This window comes from Maylandia zebra, linkage group LG18 (genome assembly GCF_041146795.1).
Source record: "Maylandia zebra isolate NMK-2024a linkage group LG18, Mzebra_GT3a, whole genome shotgun sequence".
In the NCBI taxonomy this organism is placed as follows: Eukaryota; Metazoa; Chordata; class Actinopteri; order Cichliformes; family Cichlidae; genus Maylandia; species Maylandia zebra.
The window spans coordinates 22,788,671-22,814,667 of record NC_135184.1 but is presented as its reverse complement, the minus strand read 5'-3'; the positions used below and the strand labels follow the sequence as shown (position 1 = coordinate 22,814,667).

General features: G+C 40.1%; 1 protein-coding gene across 1 annotated transcript; it reads left to right on the top strand.

The window, feature by feature from the left end:
• Window positions 1–25,997, top strand: LOC101472391 (rap guanine nucleotide exchange factor 4). Its single transcript, XM_004542455.4, has 30 exons — window positions 1–159; window positions 4,480–4,622; window positions 6,953–7,041; window positions 7,874–8,020; window positions 12,506–12,578; window positions 12,926–12,981; window positions 15,310–15,416; window positions 15,586–15,707; window positions 16,183–16,366; window positions 16,660–16,744; window positions 17,207–17,267; window positions 18,241–18,317; window positions 18,763–18,909; window positions 19,274–19,368; window positions 19,497–19,582; window positions 19,961–20,039; window positions 20,546–20,696; window positions 20,781–20,869; window positions 20,955–20,982; window positions 21,083–21,158; window positions 21,695–21,841; window positions 21,990–22,087; window positions 22,290–22,415; window positions 22,584–22,762; window positions 22,892–22,982; window positions 23,096–23,146; window positions 24,249–24,336; window positions 24,429–24,493; window positions 24,616–24,670; window positions 24,793–25,997. Exons 1-30 carry the CDS (start codon window positions 92–94, stop codon window positions 24,918–24,920), a joined length of 2,991 nt encoding a protein of 996 aa, XP_004542512.2. The 5' UTR covers window positions 1–91; the 3' UTR covers window positions 24,921–25,997.

Below are 25,997 nucleotides of genomic sequence, written 5' to 3'. Positions count from 1 at the left end.
CGACCACCGACAACCGGGAACCCTCCTCCGGTAAGCATCACAGTGTCTAGTGACACACACACACACACACGCACACACACAGCCGGGGAAGATGGTCGCGGTGCAGACGTCCCCTAATTCGTCCCCATCGGCGGAGTGGATCTGCTGCCTGGATAAAAGGTGGGTGAAAGCACTACATGACCCAGTGCCACGCCGCGCATCCCCACGCAGCAACGATTGTGTCGTCTCTGCCCTCTTTCATTCATCCGCGTCAACGTGATTAATCGGAACCGGTGATCGCTGCGTGTGCAGTGTGTGACTGTGCAATAATAACGTGATACGCCTCATTTTGTTTTAGTATATTATCGCTGTTATTAAATTGACACCACTTGCCGCCCAGTTGTACAGACTGCAGTGCATAACAATACACACCGATTTTTTAAAAACAATTCCTGTTTTTGTATCTCCGGTCAAAAAGGCGTTGGTGGCTTCGAGGTTCACTGTGGTGTCTCTGCACTGCATGGCTGATGACGAGACGCACATGGTTTATCTCTGCCTGCTTGAATCAAATAGCCATACATTTTTAAAATACAACTGTGGCGTGATTTGAATAAAATACTAGAGGCCAGCCAGCGCAGGCAGTGTATTTTTTTCTCCTCCTCCCGTTTATCTCACAGTGCTGCATGAGGCTACGTTAGTCTGGGCTGACTGAACAGATTAGAATAACCGAACATCCAATTCACAGTTTGTCTATCAACAGCTCAACAATTCAAATGCTGCAGCGATTAGAAAATCGTTTAGTCCACACTGTGCCTGCCCAATTAACAGCAAAGCTCCCTTACTGTGCTGAAAAAGCTCAGGGAGAGGGCTCGAATAAATAAACATGATGAAGAGCAGCACTACAGTAATTACTCTAGATCATAGGCAGTGACATATATGACATGCACAGCACAGCTCACACACACACACACACACACACACACACACACACACACACACACACACACACACACACACACACACACACACACCTATCTGACACATCCTCACATTACCAATGGCAACCTGAAGCAACCATCTTGTCTCCTAATCCTCACCTGGAATAAAACTGAGTGGATAAATGCAACTATTAGTCACTGATAAGGGTACTGACAACACGGCATTATACTTTTTAACCAGTTTAACTATTAATTAGTCCTTGGGTTATTTTGGCGAGTAATTGATCTGAATATAAATTGTCAGAAATTAGTGAGAAAGGCCTCGTAGCTTTCCAGAAGCCCAGTTGGCATCTTCAGATTTACAGTGTAAAAATCAATGAGTTGTTACCATAAAAGACACATTACCACCAATAGTCAACTCGAGATGCTGGCGCCTTTAAATATATTTTACAATCTGTAATAATTTAGAAATTGTTTAAGTTCCAGATTGCTTCAGTTTTAGTTGCACATATTTTGAACAATTTGCTCAAAGTAGCTTATGCTTTTGTAAAAATTCAAAGGGTGTTGTGATCTTTGCTGTGGTCTGGTGAGCAAATGGGGAATGTGATTGGTTGCAGACTTACAGCCACTCCCTATTTAAGAGGGCTTCTCTTTGGCATAAGCCATTAGCTTGGTGGTCTAGCACAGAAACACTGCAAATAAATTTGGTTTCCCAAGTTTAACGATTGTGTTCTGTTTGCAGTTTTGATTGAGTGTGTCCTTCTCCTGCTCACATATCTCATAAAATAAACGTGCAAAATGTTGTTGTTTTTTTCTGTTTAAGTCAGTGCTGAAAACATCTACTGAAATTAAGGCTAGAATAATTATGTTGGAAACTTAAAGTCACCAGTATGCAGTATTAGCTGGATGTTCATAAAGACTGTGCAGGATCTTACTGTAGAGCACTCAGTGCTTTTAAGCTATCCACCTCTTATTCAATCAATATCCAGGAGTGTGTGTATGTGTGTTTGGGAGCTTTCATCTATGCTAACTGTTGATGTGAGCAAGTGAGGAGTGAGAGGCAGAGAGGGGAGGAAGGTGAAAGAAAGACAGAGGTTAAGATACGACTGTCTGTAATATATCTGTCCGAAGACATTTATTGCCAGTGGCTGTGAAGTATGTGGGATAAGATCTTATTTGCTTTGTTTTCTGTTGTACCAGGAGTTAAATAGATGGTGCACTCAACGTACACACAGCACCAAGCCAGATCCAAGTTTATATTTAATGCCTTTTTTATTGCAGGAAAATATTTTTGTCTAGTACTAGGGTGACATATCAAAGTAGTAAGTCTTAGCAAAAGCAATTCCTCATAGGTGAAAAGTATAAGTGTGCGTATTATGTAGGTTAATTTGCAAATCTTGCAAAACTTGATGAGTCATTTCTAACTCTAATTGGTCATTTGAATGCAAAGTGAGCAGGGTTTATGCTGCTCAGTGATTTAACACCATCTCTGGTTGTTAGTGGTGATGCAGATGAGTGTCAGAAGAGGTTCTTGCATACAATCACATAATCTGTGTTGCAGTAATGTATTAATCCACCAGGCGAATAAATCTGTTTGTTTTGAATCTGTGTGGCACTTTGACAGGCGGCCACAAATCAACCTCTGATTTATTTGTCTGTGAACAGTGAATTTTTCCAGATGGTTGTTTCAAGAAACAATCTGCATGACCTTCTGCTGTCTCTTGGTTTTTGTCTTCAGTGTGTCACGCTGGTCGATTTGTTAATCCTTTGTTTGTGTGTGTGCGTATTCGCACACGCCATAATTTGTGCTTGAAAGCTGAGATCTCTGCTGACACGAATAGTGGGGGAGGGAGAGGGGAAGGCTGACAAAAGGAAGAGGTCGAGGAAGAGAGGAGACATGAAGGGACAGTGATAGAAGGTGAACAACTCTCAGGTCATATTCTTCTCTCACCAGCGGGGGAGGCAGATTCCTCCCGACAGGAAGTGAGTGAGCAAGCACAGGTTAATGGACAAAAGGGAAAGGGCGAAGACTTAACCAGGGGACGATAACTGACACAGCCCAACAGTTTTACTATAGACGCATATGTGAAGGGTGGTGTTTGTATTACCCATTCAACCCTGCAGAGTTCACCTCCCTGTCTCTCCCTGTCTGTCGTAGTGTGTGGGAGCCCACCTGTCTCAACCATTAACCCAGCCTACTCTGGGATATGACACCCTGTTGAAGCACCAAGGGCCAATACATGAGCTTTAGGTGGATGAGTCAGAGACCAAAAAAAAAGAAAGAAAGAATGTGAGAGGGAAAAAAAGACCCACCTTTCAAAGCTCTGAGCTCGTGGCTGATATGGGAATAGAAGATGGGCTGTGCAACGCAGCCTTTGATCTGTTTTTATTGTGGCAAACCCTTCAAGGTACACGGTACAGGTACATTTCATTGCTTCGTGACACACGTGCTCGGCGTTTATTACCATACGTACCTACATGTGAGTAAAGTGGGAGTCACTCTTGCCTTTGAGCTTGCGGAGCAGACGTAAAGGGATAAATAGGGCGTTTGGTATGTGTAAGTGGTGGCACTAAATGCACCAGGAATCTGTGCTTCTAGTGAAAAGGAGAAAAATGGGTTGCATTTGTCCCTTTCAGTCTTGGCTATCATGTTCTAAAAACTGGCAAGTCTTGAAAGAGGAAGAAGAGAAAAGTAGATGGAGATTAGAGAAAGGTTTAGAAGAAGCAGACAGAAAGGAGCGAGGGCTGGGAGTGAGGGAAGAGGAAGGAGATGAAGCAGAAGAGGGGACTGAGAGGCTCTCATCTGTGAAGGAAGAGCCCACAGTGCATTAGCTATTCTGTATGAACACACACATATATGCACACACAGACACTTACACACACACGTGCAAAGATGAGTCACTATCAGGAAAGAAGGGGAAAATAAGTGAATGAATGGTGCTAAGTGCAGTGTGTTACTCTGAGACATTTTGGCTTGGTATTTTTGCACCACCACGTCTCAGAACAGACTGTTTAAGCTCGCAGATCAAACTTCTGTGTGTGTGCGTGCGTGCAGTCTCTTGTGTGTGCTTGCTTAGATGTCCAACAATGACTTAGTTGTGTGTGTGTGTGCTCAGATTTAAGCGCATTAGAAAAAGCAGCAGTACAAATGAGATCTTACATCAACAGCCTGTGGGGGGCCTGAGCTGAGAGAAACTGTGCCTGCAGCTCTTCACTGTTATCACTAAGACACCAGGCAGAACAATGACAGCGTGCTCTCGCACAAATATTCATAGATAATATTATAACAATAGAGCAGCCTTCTTACTTAAAGGGCAATATCGCTGCTTTCTCACAGTTTAGTCCATTGACTGATAATTGCAACTGTCTAACATGACTGCTAGTGAAAGCATACTGCAGGGTTTTGATTGATTTGCTATAGTTCAGGCTGAAATAGACCTGAATAAGATAGATAATCCATCACACTGAACAAGTTGCATCATGCCAATTGTTTCTTGCATAACCCCTTATACACCTTTTTAATGCCTCGTGTGGGTTTAATGGTGGCTCTCCCTCTGCGCAGGCCTGCGGAGCGCTCGGGAGAGGACGTGGATATTATTCTGACCCGACTAAGAGAGGTCAAAGCCTTCCAGAGGTTCCCACCTCCGCTCCTACTGCAGATCTGTGCCTGTGCCTTTTATGAATGCCTGGAGAAAGGCATCACGTGTACGTACACGCACGCTCACAAACCCACAATACTGACAGGAATGTAAAAGGATGTCTTTGATGCTGTTGAGTTTAGTCAGGCTCTAAAGGATTGGAGGAAATCATCATACAGTATATAATATACCTTTTTGTCTCCTAAGGAGAGAGCGCAGTAAGACTTACGATGCACTGGAATGCAAAAATGTGCCTAACCTTCTTCAATGCCTGTTTTTAACTAATTTGTGCAATACTAATATTAATATTATTAATTGTTCCTTGTATTTGCTTTTACTTTTGCTTATGTTGCCTCATCCTCTGTGATTTAGTTCAACTGTGTATCATTTTCCCTAGCTCTCTCCACTTCCCTGATACCACTATATAAGTATAAGTATACTATAAGTATACGATATACTTACAGGAGTAAGTATATACAGTGGCATCCTCCCAATACTCTGTTCCTCTTGCCCTACTGTTTCCTGGATCCAGTCTGTTTTATATGTTTTCCTTTTGGACTTCATGCTTTGTCTTTTTGATTTTTCTGCAAGCAGTGGATTTTAAATCAATCAGCCAATATGTGATTGAAGCACTGCTTTAATTCAGTGGGTTTAACAAAAATATTATGTCAGCTGTTTAGGAATTACAGACGTTTTTTATTCACAGTCCCCCGTTTTCAGAGGCTCAAAATTAATTGGACAGTTCACCGAAAAGCAGTTTCATGGCCAAGTAGGGCCTGTTCATGTAATTTCATGACAAATTAAACAGACATAATATCTGGATTTGATTAAAAGTCTTGAATTTGCATTTTATAGCTTTTCACATTCATTTTAAATATGAAGCCCAAAGAGATGTCAGTGCCAGTGAGGGAGGCCATCATTAGCTTTATTTTGTTTTGCTTTGTCTGTCAGAGTGATAGAAAAAACTTTAGGGGTAGCCAAAGTATTAATGTGGTGTATTCTTAAAAAGGAGGACTGCAACGACCAGCTCAGGACACCGAGAGGCCTAAAAGACCACAGAGGGCAATTAAAATGGATTATGATAGAAGTATTTCTATGGTTAAAGCTTCTGTTATACTTCCTGCATCCATGAGTCTGAGAGAGTCCAAGTGATTTAAGCAAATTTCATCATCAGAAGATGAGCGCAAGGGTCCGTGTATGCATCCTGCCTGTTTTTTGTGACTGGGTCTCCAGCTGCCTGTGTCTGTATTCACAATGGATTACAATCAAGGCTTATGAAAAACAACTTCTAGCCAAGTCAAGGACACTCCTGAGGAATAGGTGTATCATCTAAAAAATGTTAGGGCATGGGTACATAAGGCTGACAGTGGAACTGGGTCATTATAGTGTTTATTGATGGTGAGACTGCTGATAGATGATAGATGATGATGGATGGAGGATGACCTGTGAAGTGTACATGGCTGTACTCTCTGCTCAGATTTAGAAAAATGCTGCAAAACTGACCCGACAGTGCAAATAGATAATGAAACAAAGCATACTGCAGAAGCAACCCAAGAGTTTCTCAATGCAAAGAAACTGGATATTCTTCACGGGCCAGGTTAGTCACATGATCTCAACACAACAGCGCATGCTTTACAGTTGCTGGAGACTTTTAAGTCATAGAGAGAGCCACAAACAAGCAGCAACAGAAGGTGGTTGCAGCAAAGACCTAAGCAGAGCATTGAAGGGACATCTATGGATTGTAGACTCCACACAGTCACTGACTGCAAAGGATTTTCATCCAAGTGTTAAAAACAATCCTTGGGTTTAAAATCCTGTTAGTTTGTCCAATTAATTCTATATAAGTCTATGAAATTGGGGGATTATAAATAAAACTGTCTTTTTACCATTAATGCAAATTAAAGCTGAGAGTCTGCACTTCAGTCATACCACGATTGATTGATTTAAGATTCACTGCAGTGACGTAGAGAAGCAAAACTGCAAAAATTATGTCTTTGTCCAACAAATTGTGGACCTATATCCAGTATACTACTTATAGTAGTGTAATTTAATGATCACAAAATCAAGACAATATTTAATGTAGCTACTTTAACACCAGCGTTTTGTCAGCGTTTTGCTTATTTGAGCTCAAGTCAATTGATTTTCAGTTAAAGATAAAAATATTTAAAACGCTTTCCTTTTTAGGTGCATTTATAACCTTTTCAATCACATTTCAGTTTATTGCAAATATATTTATTATCAATTTATCATTGTATCAAAACCTTTTTGGCTGATGTCTCTTTCAGCAGTGATTGTGGTTTATCATCAGATGGCAGGGCATGTTTTTATGAGTGCTTTTGTCTTAGTGACGTTTTTCATCAGCTCTTAATGTGGTTTAATGTATTTTACTGCACACAGTGTTTCGACAGGGAGACATTGGCACCAGCTGGTATGCAGTCCTTTCTGGCTCCCTGGATGTCAAAGTGTCAGAAACCGCTAACCACCAGGTGAGAGTCACATTGAGAAACATACATGAATAATGACTTGGATGCTTTTGGATTGGTGATGTTACTTTCATGGTTGATATTTCCTAGTGCTCTCATATATTTTCTATCAAACAAGATCCTTTTTAAGGGGCTTCTACTCTGTCCTGTATGTTTGAGAGCTGAATTTGTTTGACTCTTTAGCCTCCATTTGTGCCTCCCTTCCTAAATATACCAGAGAGAAATTGCCACTGAGAAATTTGGCTTCCTCCTTACTTTAAACCCTCGCTGTGAGAGCGTGGAAATAGAGTTATACTATACATGTAGTGGGGAAGAATGACACGTGGGAGGAGAAGGAGAGAGGATTTGCTTCGAAAGAAAGACGGCGATAAGAAGCTCCTCTATTGTGAGACGTCCTTTTCATGTATGTAGCCCTAAAGTGAAATTGGTGGCCTACTTTCTGTGGCTATATTTGAAATGTCAGCTTGGACAGCTGAAAAGGTTTCCATAGCAAGCAGTGTATTTGTTTGAACCACTAAGCAGTGAATATGCGTCCATTGCTTCCCTCTAGCCTACCCAATTATATACAGCACCAAGAGACGTTTGTCTTACAGTAAACAGCAGTTGCTCATATTTGGATTTATTTGCATTCATTTGCACATATTAATCCGTCTGCTTTCCATGTCTGTCCGAGTTCATTAAAATAACCTAATACACATTGCTTGTAGCTACTGCTGTATAATTTCACTGCTTTGTAGCAGCATAGTGAATGCTGCTACAAAGCATGTTTGCTCAATAACAAATGCTCGTCTGTTATAGAAACACAGTAACTAAAAGTTGTCATGTCTGTGTGCAGGATGCAGTCACAATCTGCACGCTGGGGATTGGGACAGCCTTTGGGGAGTCGATCCTGGACAACACGCCGCGCCACGCTACCATTGTCAGCAGAGAGACCAGCGAGCTGCTCCGGATCGAACAGAGGGAGTTTAAGACTCTCTGGGAGGTGTGACATGAGATGAAACTTCATGATTCTGCATGAACTCCATTGTGGAAAGAGCTTTGCTTTTGAGACTTTTATTGTAATTGTGCTTTTAACCACAAGAGGGCTGTCCACCATTACGGTGCCTTTTTGCACATCTATTGCACACTTCGGGTAACTTGACAGTGATTTATTTAAAGTGAGAACAGTGAGAAAAATCTAAACACGATTAGTTAAATGATTCCTTTTTTATTTCTTTTAATTGGATTCACATTTCCTACTTGGAAAAATAAAGGTATTCTCAGATTTCCTTTAGCCTATAAATTAATAACAAAATATTTTAATTCTGAGAATTATTAAAACGATGATTTTAAGGACATTTTAAATGTTGTTAAGCTGCTGTAGAGAGGTTAATCTGTTTGAATTGGTACAATTTTTTAATGTATATGCATAATAGTTTTGGTTTCTTAAACTAAAAAACTATAAAACTATGTAAAACTAACTATAAAGTCCCAAAAATGCCATTACATTTTCTGTTTAGGCAGGTTACACAGATTCCTGCAATAACAAGGCCACAAACAAAAGGACGTACTGTAATTCAGTGATCTGTATCTGCATGTCTGAAATACAGTTTTCTGCCTTGGATGAACTGTCACATTTCTCCAGTGAGGCAGCCATCAAAACAAAAAGCCCAAGGACAATTCTTTTAAGAAACCAGAAGATGCTTACGAAGTTTTCAGAGTATGTTTTCCCTTAAAAAGTGATTTACGCAGCTTGTGTGGAGTTTGCATGCTCTCCTTGTGTACTGCATGGATTCTCTCCTGACATGCTGGCTTCCTACCACAGCACATTACATGCACAGGAGGTCGAGGGATGTGAATGTGAGTGTGGTTGTCTGTCTTTGTGTCTTGGTCCAGGGTGTTTCTCCTTCTTTTGCAAAGTGACAGCTAGGATAGGCTGTAGCCATAATACCATATACTGTATATTCAGTAACTAAATAATGAGTGGTAATGTGATAATATATGCAATCTTATTTTACACTCTCATCTAAGCTGAGTATTCATAAAGATATTTAAACATGAAAAGATCATACACAAGAGGCTATACACTAGGCAAGGGAAATAATATTGATATTACTGTGCAAAAGTCTTGAGCCACCCCTTATTTATTTAGTTATGTAAGGAGCCAGATTATTTTCCAGTTGTTAAATTGAGACTTTCTGAAGTTCTTTCAATGTTTTTTCTTTGGCTATTGGCTGCTTTTTTTTTTAAATTCACTCTCAGTCCAGTCCTTTTACTATTTCCATGTTTTTTTCTTTGTTTGTTAAGAATAAGAATCAAATACATGAAGTATTAAAAAAGCAGCGAACTCAATGAATGAATCAGTGTTGTGTCAAAATACAACTTAGCAAAGAATCTATTTTAAATGCTATGTTTGGGCAAATAGCAAAAATTAGCATTAGCATTTTTGCACCAATAAAGTGACTCCCATGAGGTATTAGCTGAAATCTTGGTAGATCTTAGCCTGGTGGGAAATTTGTCCTTAAGAAATTTTGAGGAAACTGGACAAGTGGAGGACTAAAGAAGAAGTGGAAGGCTTAAACTATAGATATGTTATATTATAGGAAAGTCATGTCCTTAAGAACAAATATGTCAAAAACTTGGCGCAGGACCAGAGAGATGCTTCAGACCCTTCAGCTGAGTTATCTGCAGCTTCATCAGAAATGATCTAAGAGAAGGAGAAGGTAAGTCAAGAAGTTATTCTTCAGGAAGGGAAACAGGAAAATTAAGCTGAAGTATGCCAACTTACAGAAGAACATGGTGGAGGCTCTGGCATTGTTTTGGGGCTGCATTTCAGCCAGTGGTGTGGGGATCTTGTCAGCACTGATGGAATTATTAAAACTGAAAAGAATCATCAGATTTCAATGCAACAGCAATAGCAAGTAATAGATTTGGTAATACCAGATATTGAGCTTTGATCTCATTATAGTACTGTGCGAAAGTTTTAGGCAAGTGTGGAAAAAAAAAGCTGTAAACAAAGAATGCTTTCAGAAATATGAATGGTTGTTTATTGGCCCCAAATGTATTCTGCAGCAGAACGACGACCCCAAACAGACAGCCGAAGTCATTATCAAGTATCTTTAGCGTAAAGATGAACAAAAAGTACTGAAAGTGATGGTTTGTTGTTTGATGTGTGTGTGTGTGTGTGGCATTTTATTGTGTGACCCTCCTGCGTCAGCTTTGTGTGCTTTATAAATAAAATAAAAATATGATTTGATAACAAATGATGTAAAAGCTCACAGTCAGTTGCAAAGAGTTACTATATCGCACAACCTACTAGTACGAACACTCACACAGCCTTGCCCCGAGAGATTTGGCTTTGTAGTAGATGCCTCTCCGTGGGCCTCCTTGTTGGAGTTACAAGCTCCATTCACTGTTTCTCTCTCAGAGAGGAAGTCGTGGCAGAGCTGGGCAGCACTTCACTGTAACCTCACAATGAAAGGCTGTGTGGTCTGAGCTGCTGTTTGGTCTGACAGGTGGTTATTTTGTATTGCAGAATCCAGAATCTTTCCGACCCACACTATGGTTCTCATCTCCATACAGTGATTGTGAGAAAACAGTAGTTTTTTTTGATGGTTCTTATTTTTAATGAAATTGCAGGTAATTGACAGTTTGGTTATAAAAAATAACTATTTTCTGTCTGGTGTTTTTTGGCTTTTAAATCAGATTTTATGACCCCTCTCACAAACAATTTTATCGATCACATTGTTTTGATTTATCTGGTCTAAAAAAATAAAAAAGACTTTTCCCCGTGTGACCGTGGATGAATTGAAATTCAATTTACTCAAATGTGATTCCTCCATTTTGTGCTACAGGAACACATGAGACCTAGATAAGACAATAATTGGTTATTAAAGTGATGTGTGCCATCGTATTATTCAGCTCGTAGAGTGTGTGTGCGTGTGTTTTTGACTAAGTGCACTCTGTCTCCCTCTCGACTGTCTATTTTAAGGACAGTGGACATAAAACAGAAAACATGGCCTGAGGTTGTTGTCTTTTGTTTGTTTTGTTTTTTTCCTAATCTTATCTCCAAAATATGGCTCTCTGTGTTTTATGTGTGTGCCCGTGTGCAAGGACTAATTTGTGTACGTGTGCTTGTGGTGGAGACTAAAAAGCTACAGGATGTGTTTGATGAAAGGATGAAAGAAAAAAAGCGCTGCTCCATAATTCTAGTAAAATCGAGATCAAAAAAGTGTTTGAATGGGAAATAGCCTACAGACATGTTTTTATATGTAACAATTACTGCTAATAATTAGTTTGTCTGGACTGTGGTTACTTCATTTCTCTTTTCTGATTTATTCCTGTGCCCCTTTTCACCTGCTCTACATTTCTAATGCCAGCTTCCCCTCTCTTCTATTGGCCACGTTTCTTTTGTTAGCCTCCTTCCTTTCCTCCTCCTCTTCAACACTACTTCTGCCTTTCCCTTTTCTGACTACTAACCCCTTTTCCTACACTAGAGTAGCTCAGTAATACAGAGACTCGAATCACCCTGGTAACCTGTGAGAGAAAGTGGCTTGGTTCCTGGCGTGATCGCAGTGAGAGAGGGTGAGTGAGACGGAGGCAGACAGTGGGGCGACTGTGTGAGTGGAAGGGAGGAAGAGAGAGGGGAGAAAAAAAGGAAAAGAGCAGCTTGTTTTGAGCAGGATGCTATCCGGTGGCGTGTGCGTGAGTTGTAAAGGAGCAGAGGGCAGCTCTCTGGGGTTTCAGTCCCTTCAGTCTTAAGCAGCTGAGTGTGTTAACTCAGGTGAGTCGGACTCCTTGACTTTAACTGTGTCTAGTATGTAGTGTGCATAATCTTTGCTTGTATGTTTTTTTTTTCTGTTGTTGTCTTTTTACAGAATGAAACTCTCTGGAATCACGTTTGTGCATTTTTTAGTATTGACATGAAGTGTTCTAGCTTCACTAGCTTCTGGATCGAGTGTGTGCAAGAAAAACACGGATAGGGGAGCGTTTGTGTCTTTAGGTCAAACAGATGCTGTCTCTGTTTCTCTTCCAGTGTGTGTGTGTATTCCTGGCAGTTGTCAGAAAGCATGGGTTGCTTGATAATGACCTTGCAGAAGAGCAGTGGCACATTCAGACACAAAAGCTCTGGCTCTGTGTGTTTCATAGTCTTTGCTACAGAAATGTACAACTGTAAGAACAGCATCTGCACACATCAAAGCAGTCTAACCCTTGTTTACATGCTGTGTGTGTGTGTGTGTGTGTGTGTGTGTGTGTGTGTGTGTGTGTGTATTATATAATGTTGTTCTGCATGTAAATGATCTTGGTTGTACAAAGGGCTTTGTTTTGAGGGGCGCTTTTGTGTTCAAGCAACATTGTGCGCTTTAGCGAGAGAGAGATGGAACAGGAATGGGTTTTGATGTTTAAAAGATGTTGGTGCTTTAAAGATGATACCCTGCTAGAGGTGTTTCCAAGGCTGATGTGGCCTCTGATGTGTGTTGCTTTTTAGAAGTATCGTCAGAGCCTGGCTGCACTGTTGGCCCCTCCTTATGGAGCCATGGAGAGTGGATCCAACAATGACAGTGAGTAGATGCACAAGTGGAGACACGGGAATAGAAAAAGACACTCTGGGTGTTGCTTAAATGTTTATTCAATGAACGTTTTTACGCGTACAAACATATTGCAAGTAATAAATTGGAAATGTGCAGGAGATGCACAAAAAAAGATGGAGACTTCTGTATGATGACTAAAAACAGGAAGCAGGTCTTTTCCTTCCCAGCCTGTTAAAAGGATGGATGAGTCTATATTGTGTATATGTAAATATAAAATTGTTATGTTTCTTTTTTTCTAGTTGATATACAGTGCTTTTTTGCTTTTGGGAAGCAGAGCATCCTGTTGTGCTTTAGCATTAATGTGTTTTTCTCCTCAGGACTCACAGACAAAGACAACATGAATTCAGACTCTGCAAACAAAGCTCACAACAAGGTAAATGTTTCCTCTGGATTACATTTTCAACCTAAATGAAGTTCTTAGATTAGTTTACTGTAACTAAATAATGAGAAACAGACCCGGCCTTAAGTTACAGAAAGCATGACTTAACAAAACTCTAGACCATCATAACCTGACTAAAAAACCCACTTTTGTCACTGCTTGTCAAAATATCTCTAAGCAGAAGTTTCTAGACAAATTTAGAACAGCTGAGCAGTAGTTGTGTATTTTTTAATGTTTGAAGCAATGCTATTAATGCATTTTGAACTTAAATATTTTTCAGGTTAAAACCTTTATACATTTAAATGTGCAGTTAAGACTCTTGTTTTTCCATTTTCCCAGTTTTCGAGCCACTGTTTGCAACTTGAAGGGTAGATACATAAAAACCTGATAGTGATCATAATTGAAATTAAAAAGATGCAGTTAATTCAAATACGTAAGTAAAATAAGTAAAAATAAGTAATCATTACATCAGCTCAATGTTTTGTTTTTGTTAACATCCGAAACTGAAAGTAACTTGAATATTTCTTGGAAACGTGTGGTAAACCGGGCCACGGGGGTCATAAAATCGAGCTGTTTTTAACGCTGCATACTTTCATGTTTGTGAATGAACCAGAGTGCCAGAATGAATTTTGGAAGTGCGTGTATTTTCTGAGAAGAGACCGATGATGACTCACAGCTGTGATGCTCTGTAGTTATGCTAATGTTAGATAATGCATGCACACAGAAGAAAGATCCCATCTGCCCAATTAAAATGCCTTCCTTTGTTGTTTTCAGAAGCAGATGTGTATGTGTATGTGTGTGTGTACACACATCTGTCATTTCCCCTGCTGTCTATGCAGGTGCGGCCTATAAAGGATGTGTCTGCTTGTATGTCCTGTGTGTTTTGATACAGTTTTACTGTTTGAGTGATCCATAGTTTACATGAGCAGCATTCAGGATCTGCCCATGTACACATTCACATATCGCTGTAAGAAAAAAATTGTGAATTATTTGGAATTTTTTGCATTGATTAAACATAAAACCTGAGCTGATCTTTGTCTAAATCATGATTATAGACACGCAATATAAGCAAACTGATGTCAGGCATTTTTTGCACACACAACAAGGCTACTGAATTCTAAGTGCTACTTGTTCTGTGCTACTCAAAATCACATTCTCAATTAATGAGATTTTAACTGTGAAGCATGGCGGAGGGAGCATCATGTTAGGGCCTAATTTGCTAGCTGAACGCTTGGTCGGCTTGCCAGCATTGAGGGGAACAAGAAGGAATTAAAAATGTTATTACTAAAAGTTTTACACGAGAATGTGAGGGCGGTAGGCCATGACATGACACTACAATGTGCAGTCAACCATTTTTAAATTTCTTTTATTTAATAGAAAAAAGAACATTGTACTCATAAATATATTTGATCAGTGTGTGATTATGTCCAAAAAACAGATGCATTGTCATAAAATTAGAATTAAATCATTAAAAATACATAAAGGTGGGCAATGGTTTGTGGAAGCCGCCATGTTGCCCAGCTGTCCTGAATACAGTGGCCAGGATGGACATCGCCATCCTGAATAATTGCATTTTATACACATATACATATACATATACATATGTAGCACAACAAAGGTAGAGGAAAAGAGAAGTCGTAGGTGTTGTGTCATAGAGTTGTGTATGATTATGTATTTAAATAGGGAGGGGTAAGAAACCAGAAGTCAGTTAACAGAAATCTGTGGACATCTATTGGTGATATTTTAAACACTCTAACTTTAAGGTTGAGTACTGCATCAATACAATGTACCAAAATACAAAGGTAAGTCAACATCAGAGTGCTTTAACAAGAGGAGAATTTATCTGTTGGAATGCTTGTGTTCTGATCTTAAGCAAACTGAGATTTTGTGGCTGTTTAACCAAAATGTCCCATAAATATCGATGAGCAAGAGCAGTTTATGGGCGCGAGGCTCCAAAATGACTCTTCATCACCGTGCAGAAGCTACAGGAAACATCAGATGGTTATTGTTGCTGCTAAACAAGTTACTAAATTCATTTCATTTCCTGGCGTGCACTGTGAGTGACTACTCAGTTTATCCAATAAAGAAACAACTGTGGATTCTTACTTGAGTCAGATTGCGATCGGACCACAATCCTGGATAAATAATGGTTCCCAAACTTCTTCTTGCCAACACACACCACTTAAAGCTTGACCAACCAAATTAACAATCAAATGATGGATTCTATCACAGCCTATTTTACAAAAAAATCTCAATCTAGTCAGTCAGAGATTTAGATGGACTAGATGAAGTCACCTAAGCCGATGTCCCTGTGTTCTGCAGATCCCCTCAGAGAAGCTGCAGAGAGCTGGAAAGGTTCTCCGCAACGCCATCCTGTCCAGAGCCCCTCACATGATTCGAGACAGGAAGTATCACCTGAAGACATACAGGTATGTGGGTCTGCAGTTCTGTTTGTATTTCTGAAAAATTATGTGCTTGCAAGTGCTTGGGGAAGCTTTCTGTGGATGTGGTGTTGATTTACAGAAAATTACATTAAGTATTTTTAAACCTCCCCACAGTAAATATACAGTAAACAGTGTGTTTACATGTGTATTGCAGACAGTGCTGTGTAGGCACAGAGCTGGTGGACTGGCTGGTGCTGCAGAGCGCCTGTGTGCTCACTCGCTCCCATGCTGTCGGGATGTGGCAGGCACTACTAGAAGAAGGGGTGCTAAATCATGGTAATACTTAAGTCTGATGTTTCTCATCATGCATATCTTTGAGTTCATTTCTTTCCGTGAGTCATCTTAACCTACTAAGTCAATTCCCAAACCTCAAAGCAGCTGAAAAGCTGGGAGACGTTATTCACACTCCATGCGTAACTTATCGTTTAGAGCGTAAATTTGAATAAAGTGTTATTGAAACTTTGAATTGCAAATTAGTTTTAGACTAGAGCCAGTGTGTCTCCATTTGGCTCTGCGCTGGAATGTGAGTTTTGAATCTAAACATCAATCATCAGGGAGGCTTTCTCTTTGAATGCTAGAGTAAGAATTAATGAGTTTCCAAGCATGAATATAACATATAAATTGAATCCAATCTCAAAGTCCTTCACTTCAAAGAACAAGGCTGAAATGTTCTGAGATGAGAAAACAGTTCATCTGCATGCACGCTCGTTTATACTGATGCTTTGACTGTGTGTGCTTCTCTGCTCTCCAGTGGACCAGGAGCTCGGTTTCTATGACAAATACCTCTTCTACCGTTTTCTTGACGATGAGGAGGAGGACACACCGTTACCTAGTGAGGAGGAGAAGAGGGAAAGTGAGGAAGAGTTGCCGGAGACCATCCTCTTTCTTGCCCAGATTGGCCCCGATGCACTGCTGCGCATGATCCTCAGGAAATCGTCAGTATTATCATTTACTCTTGAAATACAGATTCAAAATACATTAAAAGCAACAATATCTGGCAATATATTGTTGCTTTTTATCCAATAATTAACATTCCCCTCCGATACCAGAGTGCTGAAGTGTTCGCTAATTGAACCCAGTCATATCCAGTCATACCAACATTCTTCATATAAAGTACTAAGCATGTGAAAGAATAGGCAGAGATCATCTGTCATAAGTAACTTTATTGATGTGCATGCATGAAGTGTTTATGGTGACTGCATTGTGACTCGCTCCTTTGTGTCTGCAGGCCTGGTCAGAGAACAGGCGATGACCTAGAGATCATCTATGACGAGTTGCTTCACATCAAGGCCTTAGCTCACCTCTCCAACACTGTGAGTTAGCTGGTGTGCCACTCTTTTACATACAGTACAAGATGCCAAGAACATTGTTAATACATCAGAACCCCAGATCACAATCTTTTTATGTTTAAAAATGGAAGAAGAAGAAGCTGTTATACTATTTATCTCGACAGTGTGGTGCTCAGTCTGTCCTGTGCTTGCAGGCGTTTTCCATGCGCAGAATTAATTAAATGTGTACAGGCTCCAGAAGTACTTTTGTTGTTCTTTTTTTTCGTTTATGCAATCACATTACTGCCATGTGGAAATGTGTATTATAGCATTAATAGGTCTGTAATAACTACAGAGATTATATTGGCAACAGTAATTTACCTACTTTCAGGTCACTTTTTATAACCTTTAAAAACCTTGATCTGGGCATCTTCTTGTTTAGTTTCCATTTTTGTCTGCAGGGCAGCAAAATCCAAGAGTTTTGAAGCAGTTTGTTTTGGTTTGCAGGTGAAGAGGGAACTGGCGAGTGTGGTGATCTTTGAGTCACATGCAAAAGCTGGAACTGTGTGTGAGTCTTCTTCTGTCACAGAATACATTTTTCCTTCTGTAAAAAGGTCTTTCAGCCTGTCAGACAGTGCTGGTCCCCTGTGAGGACAAGTTGAGGCAACTGAACTGAACCATCCATTTTAAAAAGGAGATCTAAGATTACTCCAGACAAAGTATTTATAGAACAGCGCAGAAAAAGTTGCATAGATCAGTTTTTAAATTTCCATTAGTGCTATTGATTGCAGTGCAGTCTTAATGTGTATCTATCTTTTAGCAGCTGGAGCATGCTTATAGAAACAGCCATCAGTGGATTACTCAGTAACACTTTATAATTCGGCCTGTGACTAATTGTCCTGTAATTAAATGGAATTTCGATGCATTTTATTTGAAATCACAATATAATTAAATTTACTTACAGATACTTAAAGGTAGGTTTACTAAGGAGGTGAGAAATAAATATACTGTAATTAAATTTAAGTAATGTATAAGTAACTTTATGTAGTGCATGAGTAGTTGTTCTTAAAATTGTGTTAATATTACTTACAGTAATTTACAGCTATCTTGCTGTTTTGTTCTGCGGTGTTAATAAGGTACTGCTCGACAGTTTGCATGTATAGAGAACACAGAGATTTTTTTCTTTTCTTTTTATTGTGAATAAAGAGTCAGTGATAATGTGGTGCTTGCAGCCAATTTTAAACTGAAGCTAAATATAACCTACTCCTGACCAGGTTATGTGTTCAGCAGATGTTACCACGGTGATCTAACCACATAAAAAGAGAGCTACCTTCATGATAGCTAACCCATTAGCATCACCCTGTGCTACACCCATGTAGAGAAAATTATATATTCTAAAAGGGACGTCTAGATTTAACAATTGTGTTTGTGACTTGAGTTCTGACTCTAAGAGGAGAAACATGCCTCACAATTTGAAAAACTTCAGGTGTACAGAATGTGTGTGCTAGGACTAATATGTGTTTGTTTTCATTACCTTTCAGTGTTTAACCAAGGAGAAGAAGGCACATCATGGTACATCATCCTGAAGGGCTCCGTTAATGTGGTTATCTATGGAAAGGTGTGTGGGTGCGCTTGAAAGGCTTCCATCCATCTACCTGCTTATGTTCTTTAGTTTGATACTTTAGCGTTGTTCTAGTTTTCTGCTTCATTTGATGATATTCAGTCTGAATGTAATGGAGCAAAATATGTAGCTCATCAGATCTGCAAAGAGCCGAGCCGTTTTGTGCTCCCTGTAGGTCTGGGGAAACACCAGCAGTGAGTTTGGCAAACTGTGCATAGCTCATCGTGACTCATCACTGTGATTAACTGGCTTAGGGGATTGTACTCATACACCACACAACCAGTGTACAGGCAAATACGCTGCACGTGGATTGATCACGCATGTACAGAATACAAAGATGATTCAGAAAGTTACTCGTCCTTCCTGATATTTTTCTTCAGATCTTAAGCTTGTAAACTGAACATGTGTCTGAGCAAGTTGTGTGTTCATCTGTGTGTGTCAGGGTGTGGTGTGTACACTTCACGAGGGTGATGACTTTGGAAAGTTGGCCCTGGTTACAGATTCACCTCGGGCTGCATCCATCGTCCTGAGAGAGGACAACTGTCACTTCCTGCGTGTGGATAAGGAAGACTTCAACAGGATACTCAGGGTAGGCAGACAGTTATCCCTGATCTGATCGAAGATCAGTGAAGAAAAAATGGTGGAAACATTTAGTTTTTAAAGCCAGCATCTGCTTTCCTCCTTCCCAATGACTATGAATAAAGAACTGATGCAAGGCAGTGGTACACATGTGTACTTATTTCACATAGTAACCCTTTGTTTAAAACTGTGTCTGTATTATCAGGATCTGAAAATAGGGGAGGGAAAATATGCATCATCCTCTGAAGCTGTGTAAAGCAATAATGTCACATAATGCTTTAATCGCTCATGACGCCGCCGCCCCTGTGATGTTTGTCTCCCTCCTCTGACAGATGAATGGTACTGCACTCATTTTGAACTATTCTATTCCGCAGGATGTGGAAGCTAACACGGTGCGTTTGAAAGAGCACGATCACCCTGTGCTGGTGTTAGAAAAGAGTCCTCGAGCCTCCACACTGGGAAACATAAAGTATGTGTTTGGGTGTATGCACACTGTACCTAAAAGTACTTTAAAACTGTGTTTGCAGTATATGTGTATTTCTCTCTATTTTATTAAAAATGTTTGGGTTTTTATGTGATCCTTGGTGACCTTGGCAGGTACACTGTGATATCAGGAACTCCAGAGAAGATTCTTGAGCACTTCTTGGAGACGATGAGGATGGACATACATCACAGTGACCCAGGTAGCAGAGCTGAATCATCAGATTAATTTGGGATCGTATGCTGTCAGGATAGTAAATTGCAGGATACTCATAAGCTATAGCATAAATTATGAATTATTGAAGAGTGTCTTTTATTAAAAAATGTTACTAATGTGAACTTTAAAACAAGAAATTGATAATTCAGTATTTTCTTTACTGTAAAACACGATATTAAATAGGATATTCTGCTGTGGTTTGAAAAGGTTTGCTGCAGAAAAACAGCATTAAAACAAATTTCAGGGGTTTACATGAGTCTGGGTTAGACTCTGGATTAGTACTATCTCTTGACAGGATGAATGCATTAAAGATGAAATATCTGCTCGTTTCTTGCTACTGACTCTGCTTCTTCTCGTGTGTCAGACCCAGCAGTGGATGATTTTGTCCTCATGCACTGTGTCTTCATGCCCAACAGCCAGCTGTGCCCTCTGCTCCTGTCACAATATCCTTTTTGTCTTTAAATTCCTTATTTCCTTCCTGCTGTATCTAAACTGCGTTTCAAAAAAATAAAAACAAACAGGTCTCATGTCGGGTGCATAACCCTGGTTTTCTTCACGGTTTGCTGCGTAATGTAACAACACTTCCGGTGCCATTTTTAGATTGTGAAACATCAGTTTCTGCTTGTGGAAGTGCTGAAGCAGCAGTTGAGCAGCTGTTCCCTTCACACCTTAGTAACAAGTTGTAATCCCAGTTGCACAGGTATTTCTTCCCTAAGCTGTTGTAATGTAAGTTTAGCACTGTGCAGTTAACGCAATACATCCCATGCTTTATTCTATTTTTTTAACATAATGAATGATCTCAAAACTCACTTTATTTTAACTAAAGCTGCTTGAAAGGTACATTTTTAATTGAGGATAAATAGAGACATAGATGTAGGTATCCATATACCTGTGTTTATTTACTTTAATGGGTCAACGCTTTTCTATTTACCTTTAACCTTGTGCGCACGTACCATGTGACATCGCCGCCTGGCTCTGAACAGGAGAGGTTGGAGTATGCACTCAACAGTAAAAGGAGGGCCCTGATTATGACCCTGCGCTGGGCAAACGCACATACCTACCTGCTACAAGAGGAACCTGCTGCGATCTTTTTCCTGGAGGTGAGCACATTGAGCCTTTTAAATGTAGGAAATCACACAGATCCTCTGCATAGTCTGAGTGGTTCTTCCTCTTTGTCTCTGTAGGAGTTGTATGGAAGTCTATCCAATGACTCCCGTATGCTGAGAGCTTTGAAAGATTTGGTACCTGACCTGGAGAAAGTCGTCAAATTGCAGTATGTTTCTGTGGGCTGAACATTTATTGTCATTGCTTTATGCACACGACAAATTCGTTGTATCACTTTAATTTTTTTTCTTTAGCTCCGAAGAGGCCAAAGCAACAAAAAAGGTACATCTGTTATATAACTTTCGATAAAATTTTACAGTCCACTTCACATGTCGGCTTCATCTGTAGTTATCTGGATGCTGTCATATAATTTATTCAACAGAAGACCCTAATACGACAGTTCAGCAACGGAGAGGAAAGGCTGCAGAAGAAACAGCCAATTAGAAATCAAGATGACAGTAAGTTCTGTGCATTTGTGTGATTTATGTATTTTTCTTCTTACTCATATTGAACCTGAAGGAAAAAGACATTTTGACAGCAGTTTGCCTTGGAATGTGCTATTTAAAGTGGATTTTCCCATTTTCATAAGACAGATTGGATAAGAATGTTCCCTTACCCTGCCTGTCATCCTGTCACTTGTGTTTGCACAAAAGGTGTGACAAAATCTTACGGATAGGTTGGCAACATAGATCCACAACACGATTATTTTCCGGTCATTCATGTGTGTGACAGCTGGCTGAGGCAGAGAAAGACCCCAGTCATCACTCTAACAGAGATCCAAGGGCTAACTTTAAAAAAATATAAACTTTTGATTTGATTGAAATGAGCCGGCTTTCATATTTGAATGATTCAGTCTGTGACTACAAAAAGGCAAAACCTTCAGTGAGCTTTGTGAGCTTCCTGCTTCTTCATGTTGGAAGCAGCTCTTTGTCATCACAGATCAGGAGCTGTCACATACCATATCACTGTATTAATTTCACGTGTGCGTGTGCAGTCCTATTGAAGGTGTACTGCAGCGATCACACCTACACTACAATCAGGATTCCCGTGGCGGCGACGGGACGAGAAGTGATCAGTGCCGTGATGGACAAGCTCGGCACTACCGATGAGCTCCTGCTGGTCCACCTCAGCTCTGCGGGTGGTAAGAAAACAGATCATCTTAAACGTGGAGAGGCATTAACTTGCAGCATCATCTACTCGTAGATTATCTTGTGTACCTTTTTAAGAATTTGCACATGATAGTGTCTTATGTGGCTGTGAAAGCGAATCTGTCCCGATTTTTGTTACAGAAAAACAAATCTTGAAGCCAAATGATGTATCGGTGTTTTCTACTTTGAGCATCAATGGGAGATTATTTGCCTGTCCTCGAGAGCAGCTCAACAGTCTAGTAAGAGAGTAATGTTATGAACTATGCTGTTATTAAACTGCATTACCACCTAGAATTAAATCTTTTTGCAAATATATATAGAAGATACGAGAAATACACTTAGTATTTAGTAAAAAGTGGCCTCGAAGCAAGAAGATATTCGTTTTATATGCTGAGGGAAAACAAAGAAACTGTGTTGGTTTTTGTTTTTGTGCACTTCAAGACTCCTCTTCCAGACCAGGAAGGGCCCACTGCAGGCTCCATGTCAACTTTTGAGCTGATGAGCTCCAAGGACTTGGCTTATCAAATGACGATGTTTGACTGGGAGCTCTTCAGCTGTGTTCATGAGGTATCCTGCTCACCTTTGTCCACATTAAGTGTTGCAAAGACTTTTGTTTTAGAGTCAGAGTCAATTCATTTTCAGCAGTTTTGTTTTTTCACAGACTGTTGTTAAACCGGCAGGATCTCTCACCTCTCAACCTGCTCTTCTTCTTGTTTCCCCGGTCTTCTTCCACAGCACGAGCTGCTCTACCACACGTTTGGCTGCCAAAGTTTTAAACGAACTACGGCTAATCTAGACTTGTTCCTGAGGAGGTTCAACCAGGTCCAGCTGTGGGTCGTCACTGAAGTCTGCCTCTGCGGACAGCTCAGCAAGAGAGTCCAGCTCCTCAAGAAGTTCATCAAGATAGCGGCACAGTGAGTAGGATGTGACTGTTAATGGGACGCACATCACTAAGTGAAGTATTTCTAGCTAACAGTAGAGGAAGCTGAGCTGTGTGTTGTTGGTTTTCACTTTGGTTTCTGCTTGTGTGTGTCTGTCTGCAGCTGTCGAGAATTTAAGAACCTCAATTCATTCTTTGCCATCATCATGGGGATGAGCAACCCTGCTGTGAGCAGACTGAGCCAGACGTGGGAGGTAAACTTTATTTTTTTTAATAATCCGTGGACAGTTATGCTGTGAACCAGATCTGCATGTTGCTGTTGCTTAAATCCTCGATTCACTGAGATGCCATCTGCTTTTCCTGACAGAAACTTCCCACCAAGTTTAAGAAGTTCTATGCTGAGTTTGAGAACATGATGGTGAGTTTCATTTTCAAGTCTTTTGAAATTCATTATGGATAAACTTTTAGTTGTATTCAACCATGCTAATACTGCCGCTTTGGTTGTATAAGTCTGCTGTCTCCTCAGAGTAAAACAGATCCTTCTTCTGGAAATATTTTTTTTCTTTGTAAATGTATCTGGTTTTCAGTGATGAGTATTACAAACAAAATTAGGTTCAAACCTGTTGTCTTGGTGACAGATGCACAAAATAATGGAGGGAAAATCAACTGCATGGCTGTTCACTCACCAGCCATTTCATTAGGTACACCTTACTAATACCAGGTTGGACAACCTTTTGCCTTCAGAAAGGCTTTCATTCTTTTTGCCACAGATTCAACAAGATGCTGAAAACATTCCTCAGAGATTTGGGTCCATGTTGATATGACAGCAACACACAGAAGATTTGTACGCTTCACATCCATGTTGTGAATCTCCCCATCCACCACATCCCAAAGGTGCTCCATTGCACTGAGATCTGGGGAATCTGGAAATCATTTTTCCAGTTTCATCATTTGACCTTTCTGATGTGATTTGGTATCCCTGCTGGAAGCAGTCGTCCCTTTAAGTGGTCATAAAAGGATATACATTGTCAGAAACAGTATTCATGTATGCTGTGACATTTAAATGATGCTCAGTTGGTGTTACGGAGCCCAAAGTAAATATCTTGCACACCTTACATCACCACCAACAGCCCGAACCGCTGATATAAAGTAGGAAGGATTCATGATTTTATGTTTTTTATGCTGAATTCTGACTAGCATCCTAGAAGTCCTAGAAGGAAGTTTGTGCAGTTTGTGAAATACTCAGCCTGTATGGCACCATCAACTATAGTACTATATCACTTAAATAACCCTTCTTCCTCATTCTGATTCGTGGTTTCAATTTCAGCAAGTGGTCTTGACCATGTTATCATGCCTAAATGCATGAAGTTGCTGCCATGTGATTGACCAATCAGATATTTGCTTCAATGGGCAGTTAAAAGGCATACCTAATAAGTGGCTGGTGGCATAACAGTATGTGTTTTAAAGAAAAAAACTTGATCTATAAATGTATCTAACACCAGAAACTTGTTTGGCAATAGGACCCATCAAGGAACCACCGGTCCTACCGACTTACTGTTACCAAACTGGAACCACCGATTATCCCCTTTGTGCCACTTCTTCTAAAAGGTATGACTCAGTACAGGGCTTTACAGGGCTTTAGGAAGTACTTGAAGATGGACGATTTGGGTTGTGCTTCATTTTAACCTATTTCTTTACAGATATGACATTTACACATGAGGGCAACAAGACATTCATTGACAACATGGTCAATTTTGAGAAAATGGTGAGTTCCTTTTCACAGAAAGAAGAGAGAGCATGTTTTATGCATGCAGTTTTCTCAGTGCCTTGTTGTTCTTCATTCATGTTTGCACAGTATCTAAAGCCGTTTTCTGTTTGTTCCATCAGCGTATTATAGCAAACACAATTCGACAAGTGAGACACTGTAGAAGCCAGCCATTCAGTAAGTCTGCTTATTATTCATGAGCACACTTTTATCCTCTAATCTGTTGGCCTTGCAGACAGACTGTAAACAATCTTTCCCGTCAAATTTTTTTTGTCTGCTTTATCTCTGCCTAATGTTAGATCCTGACATTTGCCAGCCGAACAAGAATCAAGCGGAGGTCCGGGCTTACGTTAGGAAGCTCTGCGTGATTGACAACCAGAGGGCGCTGACGCAGCTCTCCTACCGGCTGGAGCCTCGGCGGACATGAGCTCCAGATCCTCCACCACGACGCCTTCTCTGTGATGTTAGCATAAAAAAAACGATATAAAATAAATCAACACAACAGTAGCAAATCGCAGCATTCAGTGACTTTAGTGTTATTATGGACTATTAAGGACTGTGCCGTGAAAAGCCTCTTCTCCCTGGACAAACAGAAGCTGTTCAGCTGCTCTCTTGTCGCTGTGTCTCAGTCAACAGGCTGAGGGTTCATATCGTACTAATTATTACTGTTTGGGACCTGTTAGATAGAACTGTAATGTATAGAACTTGAATCAATATCCTGCATGACTGAAATTCGTAGACCTTGTGTTCTATACAGTGGATTTCTATCAGAGTGTCCTGTAATGTCGTGCTACCCCAAATGAGCCCTAGTTTACAATAAAGTACTGTACCTGCCTGTAGAGCAAATCGTTCTATCCTGATGATCCCACTCATAGACGCAAAACAGGAAACCCCACAAATTGTAGTGATCGAGACTCTTTGTTTACCCTGGTCAATATTAAATCTCAAAGAGCATACTTACTTTATAATCTAAATAAGTCTATAAGGACCTTTGAAAATCTGTAGGATTTGATGTCCTTTAGGTAAATATCAGTGTCCATTAATTAGTTAGACACTTTAAACCTACTTAACAGAGTATTAGTCAGATTAAATCCTTAATGGTATTACCGGCAGTGTTCAAATGGGTCACTGTAGTATTTATTGTGAGTTTTATTTGGAATTAGGGTGCAGCCAAGCGTATAAACCATCCCGGATATGTTCTGCTGTCAGTTGCAATGTCTTAGATTTGGACTGACTGCCGCTACAGAGTCTAACTTACACTTTGAGGGGAAAATCTTGTCATCTCTACCAGTTGTGTTCAATCCATGTAATTTTATTTTTGTATATGTGCGTGTAGATTTTGAGTGCGTTCTTTACAAGTGTCATTAATTTTGCTTTGATCTCAGGAGCTTTTGCTGTGCTGGTGTGTGTTGAGAACTGCAGCGAGGCTGCCTTTTCCCAAAGCAGCCTCTAACTGTACTCTGTGTAGTCTGCCTTGTAAATAAAAATAGCTAATTTAACAGTT

What these genes read in the sequence shown, in the direction of transcription:
- LOC101472391 (XM_004542455.4), top strand. Translation starts at nt 92, where the DNA reads ATGGTCGCGGTGCAGACGTCCCCTAATTCGTCCCCATCGGCGGAGTGG. An exon ending in CTGCGATCTTTTTCCTGGAG is followed by an intron (nt 20,697 to 20,780) that starts GTGAGCACATTG and finishes TTGTCTCTGTAG; the next exon opens with GAGTTGTATGGAAGTCTATC. An exon ending in TGGTCAATTTTGAGAAAATG is followed by an intron (nt 24,494 to 24,615) that starts GTGAGTTCCTTT and finishes TTGTTCCATCAG; the next exon opens with CGTATTATAGCAAACACAAT.